This window comes from Carassius carassius, chromosome 1, assembly GCF_963082965.1.
Source record: "Carassius carassius chromosome 1, fCarCar2.1, whole genome shotgun sequence".
Taxonomy (NCBI): domain Eukaryota; kingdom Metazoa; phylum Chordata; class Actinopteri; order Cypriniformes; family Cyprinidae; genus Carassius; species Carassius carassius.
Window position 1 is genome coordinate 27,824,841 of NC_081755.1, and position 20,516 is coordinate 27,845,356.

At 37.8% G+C, this 20,516-nt stretch overlaps 1 protein-coding gene across 2 annotated transcripts; it reads right to left on the bottom strand.

The window, feature by feature from the left end:
• Positions 1-7,120: 7,120 nt before the first annotated feature.
• Positions 7,121-18,157, bottom strand: LOC132143846 (myosin phosphatase Rho-interacting protein). Of its 2 annotated transcripts, XM_059554431.1 has the most exons (19): positions 18,033-18,157; positions 17,837-17,921; positions 15,852-16,242; positions 15,148-15,241; positions 14,096-14,318; positions 13,851-13,907; positions 13,696-13,764; positions 13,525-13,614; positions 13,337-13,446; positions 12,497-13,004; positions 10,133-12,400; positions 9,889-10,036; positions 8,961-9,066; positions 8,686-8,845; positions 8,490-8,597; positions 8,141-8,227; positions 7,772-7,877; positions 7,602-7,675; positions 7,121-7,514 (listed from the first exon to the last, which is right to left on the bottom strand). In XM_059554431.1, the coding sequence occupies exons 1-19, from the start codon at positions 18,047-18,049 to the stop codon at positions 7,443-7,445; spliced, it is 4,773 nt and encodes a 1,590-aa protein (XP_059410414.1). In that variant the 5' UTR covers positions 18,050-18,157; the 3' UTR covers positions 7,121-7,442. The 2 variants fall into 2 exon arrangements, with proteins under 2 accessions (XP_059410414.1, XP_059410423.1); XM_059554440.1 differs by lacking the exons at positions 15,148-15,241; positions 15,852-16,242; positions 17,837-17,921; positions 18,033-18,157 and adding exons at positions 14,645-14,718; positions 14,875-15,116.
• Positions 18,158-20,516: the final 2,359 nt, after the last annotated feature.

Consider the following 20,516-nt stretch of genomic DNA (forward strand, 5'->3'; position numbering starts at 1 on the left):
CTGTATGAGTGGAGGAGTGAAAGATAAGGCATGATAGGATACAGTTAGAATTTCTTTTTTCATAACAAACCACCATTTAACATTCATGCTCAGGCAAGACACACTCGAGTAAAACCACTTGTATACTAACAATGACCGCCAGAGGAAAAACAACATGTTGTTTCATGTTGCTTCAGTGCCATATTAAACTCATAACTTATGGATTTCTATGTGTTGCAGCCAAATTTTGAAGCTCTAAAACAAGATATTTACAACATTACATGTTTTGCCAAAGCAACAGTTACATTGTGCTAGTGTGTGTGTGTTTTATGAGGTATGAACTTCAGTTTGACCTTTCTTTATTGGTGTTTCTTTCCTCAGTATCAAAACAGCTGCCCACTTGCGAATGTGAAAGGAAATGATCGATACTAAAAGCTACTTCTATGCTAGATGTTAAAGAATGAAAAGTCAGTATTGGATTAAGGGCACACTGCAAAATAAATAAATAAATAAATAAATTCACCTTGTAAAGGAAAAAAATATAATTTTAAATAAAAAGAAAAATTGCATAACATATATATTAAATATATTTAAATACGTTTATTTTTATTACCTCAGTAGTATTTTTTATAAGCAATCAGCCATGCAATGTTTTCACAGCTTAAATTGTTTTTTAAACATTCAGCATAATACAACATATTTAATTTAATTTATTATGCAAGTAGTTTATTTTACTATGAAACTAACCTAAGAGCATTTAGAAATGAATTTCAACATGCAACTAACACCAGAGCAACACCAACCACCCACTTCTGGTATCTTACGTCATAATTAGTGACCATGACAGTCTCTCTCCTTTTCAAAATCAGAGCAAAGTGAATGGGAGAGGTGAGAACGAGAGCCAGAGACAAAGAAGGAACAAAGGAGAGAGTGTTCACCCACTCACCTCATCCATCACTTTGCTCTGTGGGGGCAAATAAGCGTGCCTCATTAAATAAAGAAGCCATTATATAAGATCATTTAAATAAATTAAACGTTTCATCAAGGTAAATTATAGCCAAAGTCATCCTCTTTCGCAGAGAAGAGGGAAAAAAAAAGATGATCCTCTCGACATCATCCTCTCCAAAAAATACAGTACCACACTAAACTACGTCATGAAACCATCACATAATTGACAGAGTCGCACAGTTTATTGTTTTTAAAAGTCCGTCTGGTTATAAAAGAAAAATGGGAGTCATTATTCACCCCATTTTATGCAGCCGCATGCTGTTTTCAGGTCACGTCCTCATAACCTCTTCAGCTGGGTTTCTGAGGGTGAAAGTGAGTCAGCTCATGGTGATTTCAGCTCTTCAGAAAAAGCGGCAAGATAGATATAAAACAGTGAGGTACTTTACAGCAAATGAGCTTAGCGCTGCAGGAAAAACCAGGTCATACCAGTTTAAGGTGCTCAAGCTGATTTTTGGATTATGCTAGCTGGTCTAGAGAGATATACCAGGGGCCCGTTCTTCGTACGTCGCTAACTCAGTCTGCTGGATTTGACTGTTGATGATTTGGCATGATCTTGGATTATTTGGTTCATCAAAGCTCATCCTGGACTTGCTGTCATAGCAACAGGTCCTCAGGAGCAGGCTTATTTCATGTAAACAGGATTAGACCGCATCTTTTAAAGTGTAACTGATATTTAAAAACTATTCCAGCCACTGCTATTCTATTATAAGAGTACTCTACTTATTCAGGGACAATCATTTAAAATAAAAACAATAAAAAAATAAATATTATAATGTTGCGTAATCTATAATACTATAGACATGGCCAGTTTTACTCATTGAAAGATTTATCCTTGATAAAATAATATCTTTATAATTGTATTAGTGTTTTACACGCCTACTGTTGAGTTGATATGAGCCATGCATTAATTTTGGGAGTGGCTTGATGGAGCGCAGGAGATGCAGATAACTTGAAATTTCAGCTTCAACTTCAGATATAAAATTACATGAATTGCTAATTACAATACTGAACTAAAAATGTTAAGCCTGTAAAAATACTAGTAATCGTGAATATAAATAATTAATTAATAAATAAATAAATAAACAAAAAATTTAAACTGCACATTTCATTGATCTATTTATAACATTTTTAGTTATAATACATGTAGTTTTGTTCACTTGTCTGTTTCCTTATAAAGATCCAGAAATTTGTAAAGCTTTTCATCAGGTGTCTTTTTGAATTATATGATGTCATTATGTTGCTGTCTTGCCGCCAGCCAATCGCTGCCCTGCTGATCTTGCTTTTGAGTATCGATGCATCTGCCCTTTACAAGGGAACACAAGAATGCACATTAATCTTAGACAACTTAATCCAGATATTTTAATAAAATACGCAAATTCATTTGAAGAACCAAATTAGCCAGAGATCAGTTATCACTATTGGAAGATCTGGCATCTTTCATATCATCTCAGATGTTTTAAGCAAGCCATGAAGAACGGGCCCCTGCTCTAACCAGCTTGACAACATATTATAACCAAGACCAGCAAGTTTTCCAGCTGATCATCCAAGCAGCTTCTGAGTGAGTTAATAACCATTAAGGATCAGCCTGGGCCGGATAGCATATAAAGACACCTACGACAAGATGTGGTTTTCCAGCAGAGAGGGGGGAAGTGGTGAGACAGATAAAGACAACACAGAAAGTCTGTGAAAATCTGAAACTCAATAAAAATGTTCTTCTCAGCAATAGGATCCAGAAGTGTACCTTACTGAATCAGAACTACTGACAGGATTTATATTTTCTAATATCGAACCGAAATAATAAACCCGAGTAGAGATGTGTAACTTGTGCAGATGTATGTAAGAGTGAAGGAGATTTGAGGATGTCTGCAGCAATGGTTTCCAGGTGTGCAACGTATAACCATAAAGCATCTCACCTCCAGCTGCATGAAGTAATTAAATACATAATCTAAACACAGAGATAGAATTAGGAAAATAATTCAACACTGGCATGGCGTGAGGGTACAACTAAGGGAACAAACTGATCAAACAACAGTTTAAGTACAAAAAGCATACATATGATTGATTTTCTATCAGAAGCTGTGTAATCTAGCATGAAACAAATGGCATTGTAATGCGAGGGAGTGAAGTGTGAGTATTCAATGATTAATATCTTGACACTCTATTTAATTCAACTGTATTTAAGCACAAAAATAACTAAAGACGGAAAGAAAAGTGAAACCTGAGCAATAGGTAATGCTCATATATGACTTCACAATTGTAAAATACTCAAATGCTGTTTTATAACAAATCTTGCTATTGAGCTACGGGTATCCTGCTGTCTGTCATCAGAAGAGAATCATAACACATAACCATGGTGACAAATGTAACCACGGAAACAGTCTGTCTATAATTACTGAACGTATAGGCCTATCTATAGATTTGTTTCTCTGGTGTTCCACTGTTGCACCATGCACCTTAAAATTACACGCATTCACTGTGCAACAGTGTTTCATTAACATGAATACAACTGACTTATAATGTAAATTCAAAATTCAGACTTAAAAAAAAATCCATTCAATACAAAGGAAATGCCAATTGACAATCAACATTTGATCTTTAAACACCATAAGAATTATGGATTGCAATTTTAAAGACTAAGAATGAATTAAGGGAACATCCAGTATAGGCTACACACTCTGTGCCTATGGCCAGTGGGAGGAAGAGGAAGTCCACACGCCTGCCCCAGTATCACCAGTCAACGTCTGTGCTTTGTGTTCCACCTCAGGGAATGTCTCTAATTGCTCTCTCTCTCTCTTTCAGTACATTATAACTATGGGAACCAGAAGCATGTGTGCCCTATAGGTTCAAGCCTAAAAGCTTTGAGAATACTTGTCACATACAAAGGTCAAAGAGATCATCTACATTTGCCTCTTCTGAGAAGGCTGGTAATTAATGCCAAATATAACATAAAGCCAGGAGGGGAACATGGAACCGCGGGTTCAGCATTTACACCTCTACTTGAGCACTCCTTACGCAATCCGTGAAAATGGCAACAATGTAGGGATTTCAAATCTAGCTCTGAGTGCTCATGGTTTGACATTTTGACATTATTGCTTTAAAAATACTTAATGTGAGGATTACGTTTTTGATATCGAGCCCAAGAGTTTTGGGAAGACAAAACGATCAACATGCACATCACACAAAAAAGACGCAGACAAGATTTCTTCTCAGCAACAGAATCCTGAAGTGCACCTTAATCAGTCAGGACTGCACAATCAGGGGATTTACATTCTGAAATGAAACAGGAAAAGTATTGAATCGGAGTAGTTATGTCACTTTGTGTAGGTGGATGGAAGAGTGTGAAAGCATGAGGATATATACACCAATGAGTTCCAGGAAAATGGTGCATTTTACAACCAGTGATCTGTATCAACTCTCACCTTCAGCTGCATGAAGTCTTAACTTATGAAGTATTAAATTATGGGATTCCTGTATGTGTGTATATATATGTGTGTTGTGTGATGTTTACTGACATGCTACTGATACAGAAACCTAATTCTCCATTTCATGAGCCTCCCTCTTTGCTTTAAACCCAGCACAGACACCAAACACGATCATTTTTCCTTTCATAATAGAGATCTCATATAGACTAGGTTATAATATTTCCACTGGTATATTTTGCTCTAAATATGCTTGTTTTCTAAAACTGTTTATTAACATAAACTTGGAATGTCAATATATGAATTAATTACTCTATAAGTTTTAAGAACTGTAGACTTCGGAAAAAAAAGTTTATAATAAAAGTAATAATAATATAACTTTTTTTAAATTACATTTTAAATATATACACCTTATTTCTATTTATTAGCACTTAGCATTTAATTTAGATTATTGTAATAGAACTTAAAGTCTCATAAGCTTGTGAAGATATTTTGGTCTTATACTGTACGCTGCGATATTACATAACCAACCCACTATTGCATTATATATTCATTGTCTACAGTTTAAAAGGTATATTTGTAATATGTCAGTACTTGAAAAAGTATCCATTTTATTTTATCCAAAATATCAATTCCCCTGTTATAAAAACAGGACTTTTCTTACTCATCCTGTCAAATTCGTCCTTTATGTGGGTCTCTTTCGATGTTTGTGGGCCAGACAGGGAAATCCCAGGGACAGGGAAAATCATATACTATACAAGAGATTTTGCAAGCTTTTAAAGAGTATAGCCCGCAGAAAAATATTGTGTTTGAACGACATCAATTTTGTTCACACAAGTTGGCCGATGGATTGTCCGTGGATAAATTGGACAAATTAATTCAGAAGCGGCAATTCAAATGAATAAAAAGTCAAAAAGATACTCTGGAAAAATGTAAAGTAAAGGTAAAAGTAAAGAGAAAAATAAGAATCAAGCTGCAAATGAATGTAGAAGATGTGGACAGCTACATGAATTCAGACGATGTCCAGCATATGGGGCAGAATCTCACAAATGCGGAAGAAATAATCATTATGCCAAAAATGTTTATGTCGAGGGGCCTGTTAAAAGCAAGAACTGTTGACAACATTGAGAATGATATTGACATTGACATGCTCCACATTGGCACAGTCCTGCGCATAAATTCAGACACATCAGTGGGACAGGATTATATAAAGCATGGTATGTGAATGATCATTTGAATGGAGTGGATGTCAAGTTTAAACAAGACACATGATTTGCAGGAGCCTGTCTGCAGTGAACTGATTAGCCCACAAAGACTGAAAGAAACCCACATAAAGAACACTTCCTGCAAAACGATGTAAACATGGTTCAGGTGGAGGAGCTGAGAGCTTAGCTGCATATGTAAATATGTTTCCAAGGTAACAAAAATGCTCTGAAACGAGCTTAATAGGATAAACACTCGTACACACTTTTGGTTAGAGAAGGGAAAGGGAGAATTAAGGGACGGTCAATTTTAAAATTAATCAGTGTTTTGAAAATGTAACATAATGAAGAGATCATCGTTTCAAAGCAACATGCATTATTCTTCATAAGTAATTACTGACAAAGAAGCCATCAGAAATGTAATTAGCAAGCGCGCACACCTGCCGTGCTCCCCTCTTCCTCTCTGTGGAGTATACACAGACCCCAGACATGAAAACACTGCTTTACTGAGACGCGTAAGCTAGCTAAACATTTCAAGACTCATAAAGGATGTGAAACGATATTGAGCCCGTATTAAATGAGGGAAACAGAGCTACCCGTCCTCATGTTCAGATGCTATCGGTTAATTGGTTTTTTGGCTAAATGCTTTCGACGTTTTTGCAGACTCAGTAGCACATAGCGAAACGTATTAAATACATGGTTCAGACAGGACTCTTTAAATCTTCAACAAAACGTACGAAAATATAAATAGTGGCATCTCGTTATTAACATTAAGCAGAAAAGAAGCAGGTTAAGAATTTTTGCACAGGCAAGCAACTTTGTGCTGAGGAGGGCCTGCTGGTCTCCAGACGATGCACGACATCTAGTGGTTAAAAAGGCAATTCAGAGATTTGTAACAGCCAATTGATTGAAATCACATTGATTTTAGTAAGAAGCAAATGTGAAGTAGCACTTTTTAAGTTTCACACTAAATAAATGAGTTTTTATAAGTGCTGTGAAAAAAAGTCAGGAAAAGCTTGGTAAAGGAAGAAGCAGTGTCATTTACAGTTTATAACTATTTGTTAGATACCTTAAAAATGTAAAATAATCTGCTTTACCAAAAAATACTAAAGGCTTCCAATAAGAATATTGTTCTAATTAGAATTTTTATTATAATTTGGAACCATTTAATGAGATTCTTACAGGACTTTTTCCCCCCCTGGGATCCACTGGCATCACAATTTAATCATTTTCTTTAATGAAAATTGTGTCAGCAAACAAGCTACTGCAAAAACTAAATAAATACTTTTAACAGGATAATAATAAAACCCTTTGTACATAAAGTCCTAGATAGGAATCTTAAAGGAATGGTTCAAAGATACGATAGAAATTCTAATTAGAATTCTGTACAATTTTCTTATTGGAATCCTTCAGGATTTTTTGACAACGGATACATAATGATACAATTGTTAATCCAGTATGCAGTATTTAAAATCTGCATATAAGGGATGAAAAGTCACACAAACAAAAATGTGAAGATTGAAAAAGCTTGACTTTATTCATAATCAGAGATGAAGCAAATCGAACTGATGCTCAATCAGGCATAAACATGTAAATATAAAGAAAGACAGTTTAAGATTTAGAGAGGCAATGTCATATCAAAAATCAATTCTGCTGTCTAAAGTAGTAACGAAACAACGATTAAATGACTGATGTACACACACACACACACATGACTTAAGGTATAGTTAGAATTCATTGTGTTATATAGATATACATTTAAATAATTTAACCCACATTAGACATTAAAATGCTTATCTTTCTCTCTCTCTATCACACAGACATACACACACACTCAAATCTTTTGCTGGCTGGTTAATTCAAAAAGCTTCATCCTCTCCAAAACAGTGAGTCCATCCTTAAGACTCTGAGAATAAAATGAGTGATAGTGAGAAAGCTTACATTTTAGGGAACATCAGTATTTTGTATCATGTAAAGGCACAGATGATCCCACCTTGGATCTGACAGGTTGTGTAAGTGTGGCATGGTCCTTTGGGAAGTCAAGGTTGCTCCTGGATTTCATCAGATCTGCAACAGACATTTACAAATTCTGAATAAGTGCTTGCTTTTGCACTTATCAGTTTGCCTTCAAAGTAACATGTCTGTTCTTGTAGATTTGCTTACCATATTTTAAACTCTGTTGTCTTGCTGGCACCATCCTCGGTTTGGTGAAGTCACTTTGAGTTTTGACTTCTGAAGAAATCAACTCAGAGTCTAGCTCTTTAAAATACTAAAAAATAAAATGTAAAATAGAAATACAAAATACAAAACTAATGAAAAAATGTAACTTTGAAGTGGAAGTGAATTCTCTATGTGAACATTGGTTGAATTAGCTTTTTTGGAAACTGTTATGGATATCATTTGTGAATAAAACAATGTAATTTACATAAATGTGTCACATTTATAAATTTTTTAAACATTTTTTTTAGATTAATTGACTACAAAATTACTCAATATTCAACTATTAATATGTTTTAATTAAAAATGTGTTACCGTATTTCCTGCCTGCAGTCCCAGTTTAAGTGAGTTGATCTCCTGTTTCAGACACTTAATCTCTGATTCCTTTACTCTGAGATTTACCTACAGCATCAAAGAATGAGCCAGAGCACATCTGTTTTTACACATGCATACTTTACAGCACCTTTGATGGAATGTACTCTGACATAATCTCATCTGAGTAGTAATAAAACCCATGAAGGCTTCTTTTATGGAAGCCGATTAAATGTACTCAACCGAGAATGCAGATAACTTTAATCTGCGTTCAGACAACCATCCCCTGCTAATTTTAGTAGTACAAGTCAAATTTGGGCACTTTGCCATATGAAAGGGTGTCAAGATTTACCTCCAGCTGATACATATCTTTTTCCTGGGAAGATTGGGAATGTTTAACTTCCCCATTCAAGTGTGAATGCATCATGGATAATTCAGCAGCCAAAAACTCATTTAATTCCTTAGAAAAATATGTGATACATATGTAAGATAAGCAGTAAAGCAATGGCTATGTGAATATGCACATTTTTGTGTGCACATGCACGTACCTGGTTGTGAATGCGAAGTTCCTGGTTCTCTCTCTGTGTTGTACTCAATGCTTCCCTTTCTGTTTCTACAGTGTGATTCAAATGAGTATTTTCCAGGCATTTCTGAGAATACTGCTCTGACAACACTTCCAGCTCCCTGTGCAATGTTTCCAGCTCCTCACTACAGAAAATGCACATAGAGGTATATGGTTAATATATAGTTCTGCAACCATAAATGAATTTTTGATGTTGTAGCTGTCAGTTCTCAAGAGTACTGACAGACATATCACACGCACTTGTATTGTGCATGAACCTGGCGGATGTCTACACTGGTTCCATTTTGCAGGGCTTTCAGTGTCTTGTCCATTTCGTCTTTATGAGCTTTCCTCATAGCCTCAATGGCTGGAAAACAATAAATATTATTACAAATTGTTCAGACAGATCTATGAAGACCAAGAAGGAGAGATACTAGATCATCATTTGTATGTCTAAGCATGCAGAGAACAAATTAACATGTATTCATTTAGCAGATACTTTTTTCCATAGTTAAATACAAAAGAGTAGTACAGATTTGGAACAAACCCAATGTACTGTATGAGTGCTTAAAGGGAGAGTTCACACAAAAATAAAAATTGTCATAGTTTTCTCAACCCCATGACTTACAAATCTATTTGACTTCTTACGAGGAACTCATACGTAGTTACTTAGCAAAATGTCCATGCTGCTCTTTTTCTCACAATAACAGTTAATGGTGACCACAGCTGTCACTGTTTCCTAAGTGATTTCACAGCATCGCAAAAGACCAAGAGTGTACATTTTATAGGTTTACAATGAAAAGTAAAAAAAAGTGACATAGAGCCAAGGTGACCCATACTCAGAATTCATGCTCTGCATTTGACCCATCCAAAGTGCACACACACACAGCAGTGAACACACACCGTGAACACACACCCAGAGCAGTGGGCAGCCATTTATGCTGTGGCCCCCGGGGAGCAGTTGGGGGTTCGATGCTTTGCTCAAGGGCACCTAAGTTGTGGGATTGAGGGTGGAGAGAGCACTGTACATTGACTCGCCCACCTACAATTCCTGCCACCCTGAGAGTCAAACTTGCAACCTTTGGATTACGAGTCCGAATCTCTAACCATTAAACCACGACTTCCCCCTTTATTTAGAATGAAGTATTTGCATGGTTTTGTGAACGGGAGCTTGTGTTGAGAGTAGCACCTGCAATAGTGGCATTCGTCTCTTCCTGCAGTACTCTTTCTCGCTCCTCAGTCAGTCTCTCCACCTCTTTCTGATGCTGCCTCTGCATCTCCTCAATCACTCGCTGGTGGCTGTCTTCCATAATACTGAAACCATGCTCATACGTGGCCTAAGACACACGAAGACACCTTCACCTTCACAAAGTACCTTCATCTTTGTCTAATTACATGTTAATATCACACAGTAACAAGAAGACTGTGCATACCTTGATAGTTTCCAGGTCAAGGTGGAAGGCTTTGACATCCTGGTTACTTAGATCCGCCCTCAGACAAGTCACCTCTGTCTCAAGCTCTCTGATTCGGTCTTGCAGAGCAGTCATCTCCTCAGTCTCTTCATTCTCCTCTAGTTCTGGGAGAGTTGCCGCTTTTGCCCTTGACAAGTTTTGAGTGTAATATTCGTGAAGACGGCTCATCTCCTCTTCATGGATTTTCTGAAGCTCTTGGAGCTTCTCCTCAAACTCCAAATGCAATTTTTCAACTTCTTCCCTCCTCAACTGAGCATTGGTCTCTGCTGAAACCTGCTCTTGCTTTGCCTTTTCGACAACACCACGTTCCTCACGCAGCTTCTCTTCGTAACGCTCCATCTGTTCCTGGAAAAGTGTCTCCATGCTACGACACATGGCACGGCACTCGCACTCAGCCTGCTCTCTCTGTTTGTGTAGGCCACTAATCTCTTGCTTCAGGGCCGAACGGAGACGACAGGCCATGAATGCCAAAGTGGCTTGACAAATTGCTGCCCTCAAGATGGCTGAGGGTAGTTCACCAGGAAGGTCGACCTCTCTAACATTAGACTGTAGCTGTGTTGCGAGGTTCTGCAGTGACTGGGCCTGAGCACGGAGCTCTTCCACCAGAACCTTTCTGCAAGCAAGCTGTACCTCCGAGCCCTCAAGTAAAAGATCCGTTGCCAGTTCGTCATCCATTTGTTCACTGTAAGGTGCAAGTTCTGGTGGGCTGATGTCAGCAAGTCTGGACCCCTGCTTTGAACAGTTTTCCATTTTGGTTCCAGGTGAGGTACTCTCTGGCCAAGGCAAGACATAAAAAAGGTCAGATCCCTTTTGCTCCTGTGAGGGATGAGTACAGAGAGCATGTATGACGTATGTTATCTCTGCTCTTACACACATTCTATGGATTGCACTTTCACTCAGCGTACTGTCTATCAGATCTTGCTCAAGAGTGTCCAAGAAGATCTGGGTGTAACTAGGTTCTACAGCCCCATTATGACTGCTTCCTTGAGCCATCCTAAGCACCTGGATATGCACCTCTGACAATTTATTAAGCAACTTTGAGCTGGGATGCTCAAGTGCAGAGGCAATCCTCTGGATAATCAGTGCCTCCAGTGACAAAACTCTGCTGGCCATCTCCAGAGCTTGATTTCTCCCTGAACTCTCACCAGCCAACCTCCAGCTGGCAGATTTTCCATCATCATAAAGTTGTTGCTGTTGTTGAAGATGCATGGTAAGCTCCCGGAGTCGCTCTTCAGTGTCACACAACTTGCACTCTAGTGCCTGGATCACGGAGATCACTCTATGTGACTCGTCTCCCTGAGTAGTCGGTTGCATCTCCGAATCACTCTGCCCTTTCTGTCTGCATTGTTGTGGCTTAATCAATGCCTCACAGAGAACATTAGCTTCAGAAGAATGGGTTTGAGCTTCCTTGAGCCTTTGTTCTGTCTCCTCTAAACTACTGCCCAGGATGGCCATCTTAAGAAGCACTTCCTGTAGTTCTCGTTCCTTCCTGTCTAACTCTTGCTGTTGATGCACCAACTGGGTTTGAAAGCGCTCTTCACTTACCCTCTCACAGTCCAGCAGAGTACCTCGCAAACTCTGTATCTCCTCACAAGCTTTTTCATAATCATGCTCCATGTCATAATAAAGTGTCTCTTCGGTTTGGAGGCGTGCTTGCAGACGACAGACCTCACTGTCTGACTCTTCCAGCTGGTTTTGTAACTCCTGGCACCTTCGCAGAAGTTCATCAATAACATCCCCTGTTGGGCATTTCTGCAGCTCAGCCTCTTTCTGCCTCAGACGCTCCTCCAGTTCCTTCGATCGCTGTTCTGATTGGTCAAGGCTGTCACTGAAGCTCCTCCTTTCTCGTTCCTGGCTCTCTTGCAGGAGGCGCAGGTGTCTCTGTAGCCTGACTTCTTTCAAGGCTTGCGCCTCTTCGGTTGCTTTAAGACGACCTGTTACATCCTCCAACCGTCCACGCAGACTCTCAAGCACCTCCTCACGCTCCTTCAGAAGAGTTTCTGCCTCTTCAATCTTTAACTCTGTCCTCTGAAGACATTCCTTGCTGTCATTAAGCTCAGCTTGGAGTTGGGCATCACTGATTCTTAACTCCCTTTCTTGAGTCTGATTCCTCTCGTGCTCAGCCTTCAATTCTCTACGAAGACTCTGAAGCTCCACATCCCATTGCCATTCTGTCTGCGCTGAAGATGAAGAGAAGGTGACTGGCAATGGAGATGTGGAGCGATCAACCTGTAATGAATTGTGAGACTATGTTTACAACCATGACAAATTATATGTAAAAAGTGCAATGGAACACAACAACCATATTTACTTGTTTTATGTTACCTGCTTTTCCTCTTTGGGTTTAGCTTCCAGTAGTTCACCACGGCTGTCACAGTGGACATGTACGGTTCCTGCATCAACCTCTAAGCTGTCTGGGCTGATTGATTCTGGGGACGTGCGACTGGACACTGCCATAAGTGATAAGTTCGATGGTATATCAGCTGACATGATATTTAAGCTTTGCCTCTGAGAGATTCTTTTTTTATGAAGATATTCATTCTCTGATGCCTCAGCGGCTGAACGTGTTATCTGCTCTTCAGGGGAGGATGCAGGTGCAGGAGGCACCGAGCGCTCAATGTTATGGTTCCACTGCCTTCCGGATGGATCATTTGACAACTCTTCTTTGTTCTGTTTACAACTTAATTCTGCCCAATCAAAGGTTTTGTAACGCCCCTCTCTACGGCGCTCACGGATGCGACTCCTTTGCTCTGCATCCTGGGGAACTGTACTGCATTGGCAGGAGCTTATACGAGCATGTGCACTAGTCATCGGCACCTTTTGAGGTATTGAACTAAAGGAAGAACAGAAGTGGCTATGATTAAGATATTAAAATTATATTTCTGATAAGTTAGTTGTGTGCGTTTTACCATAGACTTTATTTAAATTAAAAGAAACAATCATGAAATGAAAACACAGTCAAACCTGGGTTTTATAGAAGGATTTTTCCTTGTATAGCATAAGGGAAAAATATAAAAAGCAGAGTGAAAGAGTCAACCCACTAACATGTGATGCTGTTTTGTGAGAAAAATACAGCAATAAATGTATTGGACTTTGATATCAATTTATGAAATAAGCGTAGTGGATAAAAATTTTTGGGAATGGCAGCTAGATTCGATGTTGTACCATGTGACATCAGGGGCAACGGTGGGATGAATGTTTTTTATTACTGCCTGGACCCAGTTGCGTCGTATCCCATAAGTCATTGCACAGAGGGTAAAGACTCCATTCTTTGTCTATATGAAAAGAGTGATGAACAAAGTCAATGCAACAGACAAATACATAAACTTAATGTTTAGTTAATGTACACTCACATGAATCTGAAAGCCATAGTTCCTTTGTACAGGGAAATCTGTAACATCATAGCAAGTAGACAAGTTGATCTCACCATCCACATCAGCTGCCTAAGACACAAAACACAGACAGACCTCTTAACTCAAAATGACAAATCAATTTTATAGACTGAACATCACTAATCACTTCACCTCTTCTGCTGCAGAGTCACGATAGAATCTCAAAGTCTGGTCAGTAAGAACAAACCAGTGTTTCCGCCACTAGAGACAGAGAACATCAGACCACTTCACATGGAAAAAATCATGAACAAGTATACTGAGATCATGCACTCAAATCTCAAAATCACCTTTCCATCTTCTCCCAGTCTAGACATCCATCCCTTTTTGAAATTAAGGAGGTCAGGCTGAGAGGAAAAGAGCATTACTGTAGCAATGACATATGTGATAGGAATAATCAGTTACAATTAATTTGACGCTACATCCCATTTTCCCACATCCCAATTTATTTGATTTAAATTAATAATCAATTTAAAGCCATAATAAAAATCTACATTAGAATCTTTCTTATTTGTATTGGTTGTACTGAACTTACTGTGGGCGTGGAATCAAGCGGTCTGCGCTCCAGCGATTTGGAGCGGAGACTACATGACATCAAATGCTGTGAGTGATCAGTAATATCATTAGGGAAGGAATCCTGAGATGTATTGACAGTTGTCTTATGGTCATTTTGTTCAGTAGAGGAAGAAGTGAAGGTTGAGGGGGGAAGCTCGGTATCCAGACATGAACCCTCTTGTTGAACAGCTTCCGGAGATCTCCTAGAAACAACCACGCAAACATATAAAAGACAGATTTAGATTCAACTTTGAGCTCTACAAAATCTCAAACAATTAAAAGTTCAGGAAGAGACAGGAAAGGGTAAGACCGAAACAGAGGGTAATATGCAACACAGGCCATTTGGAATTCAGTATGCACACATCATACTGGTTTTATCATCAATGTCAAGATATATACAGAAAATACACAGAACACCTAAATCTACAAAACTGTTTAAACAAACTGCAAACATCTGTTTGAGGAGCATCAATGTAGTGCTGTCAATCTTTGAAACATTTAAAGACTTTAACAAACATAATATAAATACATATGGAGGAAAATGGCGAATGGGAATGCAAAGAGCACGGTTTGATTTGACTGATGGAGATGGAATGACGTCTCCTGAAAGACAAGCAGAGAAAAGTGCTTTTGACATGCTGTCGAAGGAATGGCAAAAACATGATGAACACTAGAGGGAGCCACAGACATTACACATAAAATCCAACTCTGTACAATTGGTGTAATCAGTGAATCAGAAGCAAAATGAACCTGTCTCACCTGTGCCGATTTCCAAACAGCCGGTGTACTTTTCTTCTTGGGCTGGGTGATTCATGTCTGAGTGTGTGTGTCATGGATGTGTGTGATTGCCTTTTTACATTGGACTCCAAACTTCTCTCCCAAGAGAAACCTACCACATCTTCAGGATCAAACCCACGTGCCCTCTGTGAATTGTGATTAGTAGGTGGAGGGAAGGGGGAGGGGCTAAGGGACATTGAGGCAGGAAACATACACAGATGTTTGGAAGATGAAGAAACAGAAACACAGTCACACCTGGAGTCAGTGTGTGCTTGTGCATCCACAAGACTTGGACTTGTCTTCTCCAGAGACGAATAGCCGCTTTCAGTGCCCAATCGATTCTTAGTTCCTGGGAGAGCAAATAAAAGCAAAGTAATGGGCTGAACCTGGGGGGAGGGGGCACTTAAGCAGTAATATATATATATTTGTCATGCCTAGTAAAAACTGTAATGTGCAGAATAGCATAAATATAAACATTGTTTGACATTTCACACAAAAATGAAGTTTTGTCATCATTTACTCTTTTCTTCTTATGACTTTTTTCCATGGAAACAAAACCTTCTAAAGAGCAGATGCCATAATGAACTTTATGGATTTGTATGAATAAAGCTTTGGGTGAGAAACAGATTGAAATCTGCCCTCATTGTCCTTCAAACAGAAGTCATCAGATGTTACATTTATAAAAGAATCATTTGAGCTGGTTTCGTAAACCTGATCGACAAATTCGTTAAAAGTATCACTCAAAAGAATGAGCTGATCACATGTTTCACAGCTTTAGAGTGATGACAGATTTGACATTTTCGTGCAAACTACACCAAATTCTTTACTAGTAAAATTTACAATATTCTTAGCTACCTACCTTTATTTCCTAAGCTGACAAATCAGTAACTACTACAACCATGAACAAGTACATCCAGTTAGTCACAAGTCCACACACAAAGGCCAGTCTGAGGTCATACCGTCTGTGTCAGAGCAGCCCGAGGACTGACTGAGCGATGAAGAGAGAGAGGACCCAAGCTTGGCATCGAGTGATGAAGCATTACCAGTGCTGGAAGACTCCTCCTCCAGCTCCTTCTCTGAGGAGAGCATCAAGACCTCCTCCACCGTGCTCACCACGCTAACTCTTCTGTCATTTTTGGTGGCCCCTTTAGTATTACTGATGCTACTTCTGCTACGGCATTTAGTGGCACCGCTGGTACTAGTGCTGGCATTCTCATTGATGGACACTTTAGCACCGTTGTTATTATTAGAACCGATGCTGCCTTGTCTTTTAACGCTGCTGGTGAAACTATTTCCAGAAGTGCTACTTCTTTTAGCAGCACCACCACCACTTTGGTTTTCTGCTGTCTGCTGAGAGAGAAAGAGAAGCAGAGAATATAGGGGAGTAAATCAGAGACTGACAGGATGCACACAAGCGCTCGGCCAGCGAAATCCAATTGGCACGGGTGTTATAGGAATAGCCTCTCTTTCTATATACTGTACAACCTGCCTGAAAAACAAGCACACATGTCTTTTGCACTCTGCTCCCACTTTACAAACTCTTTACCCTCCCCGGGGGGGATGCTCAATAATCCTGTCCAGATCACTTAAGCTAATTCTGTTAAACTTCTAACTGACTAATGCTTCAAAATACACAAAAACAAACACACAAAATACAGGAACACAGCATTTCATGTGCATGCTGTTAATTGTTGCACTAGATCAATTTACTCTGTCGTCAGCAGAAAGAATATGCAGAAGGGAGATAGAGAGGGATTAGTAAATCAACCGGACAGAAAGATGGGCACAGCACTTAGAAATGTAATTAAAGTAAAGAATGGAGGTGGAGGAGGAGGAAGAGGAGGAGGAGCAAATTTAAAGGAGCAGTACCCTAAAACAGCACTGTTCCTTCAACGTTACTGTGATAATCTAAAACAAACTAACTAGCCTTTTTGCACTTATTTAAGCCTACTAATCTGTAACAAATCATTTACGTGATAGCTTCATTATATAAATTGATAAATCGATTAGATAATACAAATGTATCTTGGTATCATTTGGTATTCTAAGTGTGGTCTGAGATATTGTGATCTCCAAATCTGGATAACTAATCCATTTAACGCTGAACAATTAGTACTAAATCTTGCTGTATGTTTAGTGCATCTAAAGCTTGCAGATCACAAATTAAATACTGACATATCAGAAGACAAAAAAATGTGCAAACTGGAAATTAGACAAATCTTATGATTCTAAATCTTTTTGAAATATAATTCTGGGATAAACCACTGAAGAAACGACTTAAAACCCACAGGAATCCCTAAATAAAAACAAATAAACTAAAAAGTATTTCAAATACATTTATTTCATGCTAAGTATACTACAAATACATTTACATATTTACGTGCTTAATACAAATACTCTGCAATTGTAATTTTAGTACACTAAACTGTTGTACTTAAAATCTGCTAAATTGGAACAACTCATTTTGTGCTTAACGCACTTTAATTGTGCAGAAGTAGTGCTGAAGTCCAACTAAAGATATACTGAAGTATATTTGATTGTGCTAAAGTGGAACTATTGCAAGTATACGTCAGGTACACTTTAAATATCTTGTATTATAAGACTAAATACATTGATAGTACGCAATGATCATACAATCCTCATCAACAATGACATTTAAGGCCTAATATTAAATGTGCATTGTGATCAAGTAGTACTTCAAATTAAGTTTAATTACAATTTTTATATCAGTAAGTCTCAAGTGATATGCTAGTGAATACATTAATAGATTTGAACTATATGAAATAAATATATTTTATATATTATTAAAAATTTTTTACTAAGGATACTACACTAAATGTTCCATTTATTCATCTTTTACCAAAGAAAATATGCTGGAAAGACTGGGATTGTCTGTCACAGAACATGATTGTATGAAATAGCATTAAATATGAATGAGACTCACTTGCGGTGGGTGAGCCGGATCCTTCCCCTTCTTCTTCTGATTTGATTTAACAGCTTTAGGGTAAACAATCAGATTTTCCTGCCACCTAAATGAAACAAACAACCTTTAATTCAAACACACAGCAGACCCCAAAAATGACCCAGGCTGGAAACTGCATGAATGTGCAAACTCAAACAAGCTTTCAGATTTCTCTTACTTCTGCTTTCTGGACATCACGATTCAAGACTAAAAACCTCCAGTTGCAAGGAAACAGATTATTACAAGAAATAAAAGAACAACCCTGAACAATCCAAAAAGAAACCGTTCTAAAGCTGGTGTTCTCAACACAGAATGAAACACACACACACACACACACTAATCCAAGACTCCTTGACACCTTTTATTACACTCTTAAGGGATTAGATCAACCTTGCTGAGATTTAGCGACTTATAACACTTAAGTAGAAACAGAGGGATGAGACTGAAGACAGAGAGAAAGAGAAGATTTCAGCTGAACTAGTGAACAGAGCTGAGATTTTGGCACAAAACAAGAAATTGATTAACTTGAATTCACCTCTTTTGTTCCATTACATCCCAACATATGATTGTATACTATAATGTATATCAACTGGAATAAAACAATAACTACTGACAAAATAGGTGTTATGTGTGGCCAAGTTCACACCATAGTTCAGTGAGTGTATTACCTACTGATGCTGAAGCTGTCTGTGCTCTCTGTTCGGATGAAGTAGTCTCTGTCAGTGAAGCACCACCTCAGACAGGTCTGGAAGCCAGTTTGAGATGAACCTCACAGCATTGGGACATATTTACACTTCCTTGGGGCAATGTACCTGGCTAGATCAAAAGTCACTCTGTAATTGCACATCTGCCAAATGCAAGAATGTAGATGCATAGAGTCATTAAACTGCAAGCATTTGAGACCCATGTTAACACCAGGTAATCTTGCATGACATCTTGTGATCCAGATACCTGATATGGATGTTAAATAGGGTGAATATGTACTGGGACTCGTTCTGATTTTCTGGCTCGTGCACACGTGGCAGGGTTTTCACCACAATTAGACAGCAATACGTGGATTCTGGTTGTAGGTGTAAGGTCAGCTGGTTTAGAGCAATCTGTGTCACCATTCACTGTGTGAAAGAAGAAAGCATTTCGTTTTGGGTTACATTCTGGACTGCCTGTCTGGCGGTGTGTCTTACAGCATGTAGGAATGTGCGAAAGGTGAGGGAGTCCCTGCCTGACTCACGGGGTGAGAATCTTCTCTGAGATCATATCACTCTGTGTGCTATATTTATATATCCTAATTATGGAATCTGCATACTTTTTTTCTGATTATGCAAGAAAATTGCATGGTTAATTTAGTGAATGCTGTGAAAGGAATCTCACAAGAAACATCAAGGTAATACAACTCCAATTCCATAAAAAATTCAGTGAGGTACTAGCCATTTGTTTGTAATAATTAAAAAAAAATTTAAAGAAATATCTGAGTGAAAATTTTAATTCAGAGAAAAATTATATATATATATATTTCTTTAATGTAATATATATATTATATATGATTAGTAGACGTTGGCATCGTTGGCAATGTAATGTTTTTTATAACAAGCATTAATTAAATCCAGTACAAATCCAAAAAATATATCCTTATAACTGTAGTTTGTGCTTTTATTTTATTTATTTGAAGTGTATGCCACTGTTTTTTGGGGATGTGGTGTCATAAAAAGATTTGAAAAATTATTGGATAACTGGATATCATATTTTTTATTTATAATTTTATTTTTCTTCACAAAATTGGTTATTGGTTAAGCACAAGCATCTAAAGCAAACAAAAATAAGAAATAATAATAATAATAATTATTATTATTATTAATGACTGTAAATTTGGGATGTGGTGTCAGCATAAAAATTATTTTTCTTTTCTTTTAAATAATACGTTACATTTTTTATATATATAAAAAAAAATTATCTATCTTTTGAGTCTTTATTTTTGTCATAAAAGTAATCTAACATCATTTTAATTTCATGAAAATGTACAGTGTGTTGATGACGTATCCCTCTTGCACGTGTATGATTTGACATGGTTTCTCGTCGTCTTCATTTATTAATGGTGTCCGTGCCGTTCATGTGTATTATCTTTCTGTCTTTCAGTCATTTCACTGATTGTTATAGTCTAAAAACAATCTCAAAGCAATATTAACATATGATGGAGAGCTCAGCTATTTTAAAAACAAACGTCGAAACAAACCACTGAGCGCGCGCGGTTGTAAATGGCATCACCTAGCTGTACTGTGCTAACTAACTAGTGCTTTCTAGGAAGGGATTTTGATTCATACCAGTGATTCGATTCTTTTGAACCTGTTCACTAGAAAGATTTATTCAGATTCGTTCAGGTGCTGCAATCTAACTTTTGTGGGTACTGAAATGTATAAAACCCTGTAGAAATACACTTTCTTTTACTTTTATGTAAAAATAATACGTCTGCCTTCTTATAGCCTAAGTGCATATCTTTTTGCTTTGACCTAAGCGGGTAGTTTAATGTTTTCAAACTTTAAATTTTTATACAGTGTAGTATGCTGCCACTTGACCTCGTTACATTTTACATTTATTTGAAATCATGTCCGGTTAATATTTTCTTTTTTCATGAAAATGCCCTGAACTTGTAGTAATCAAGCAATAAATA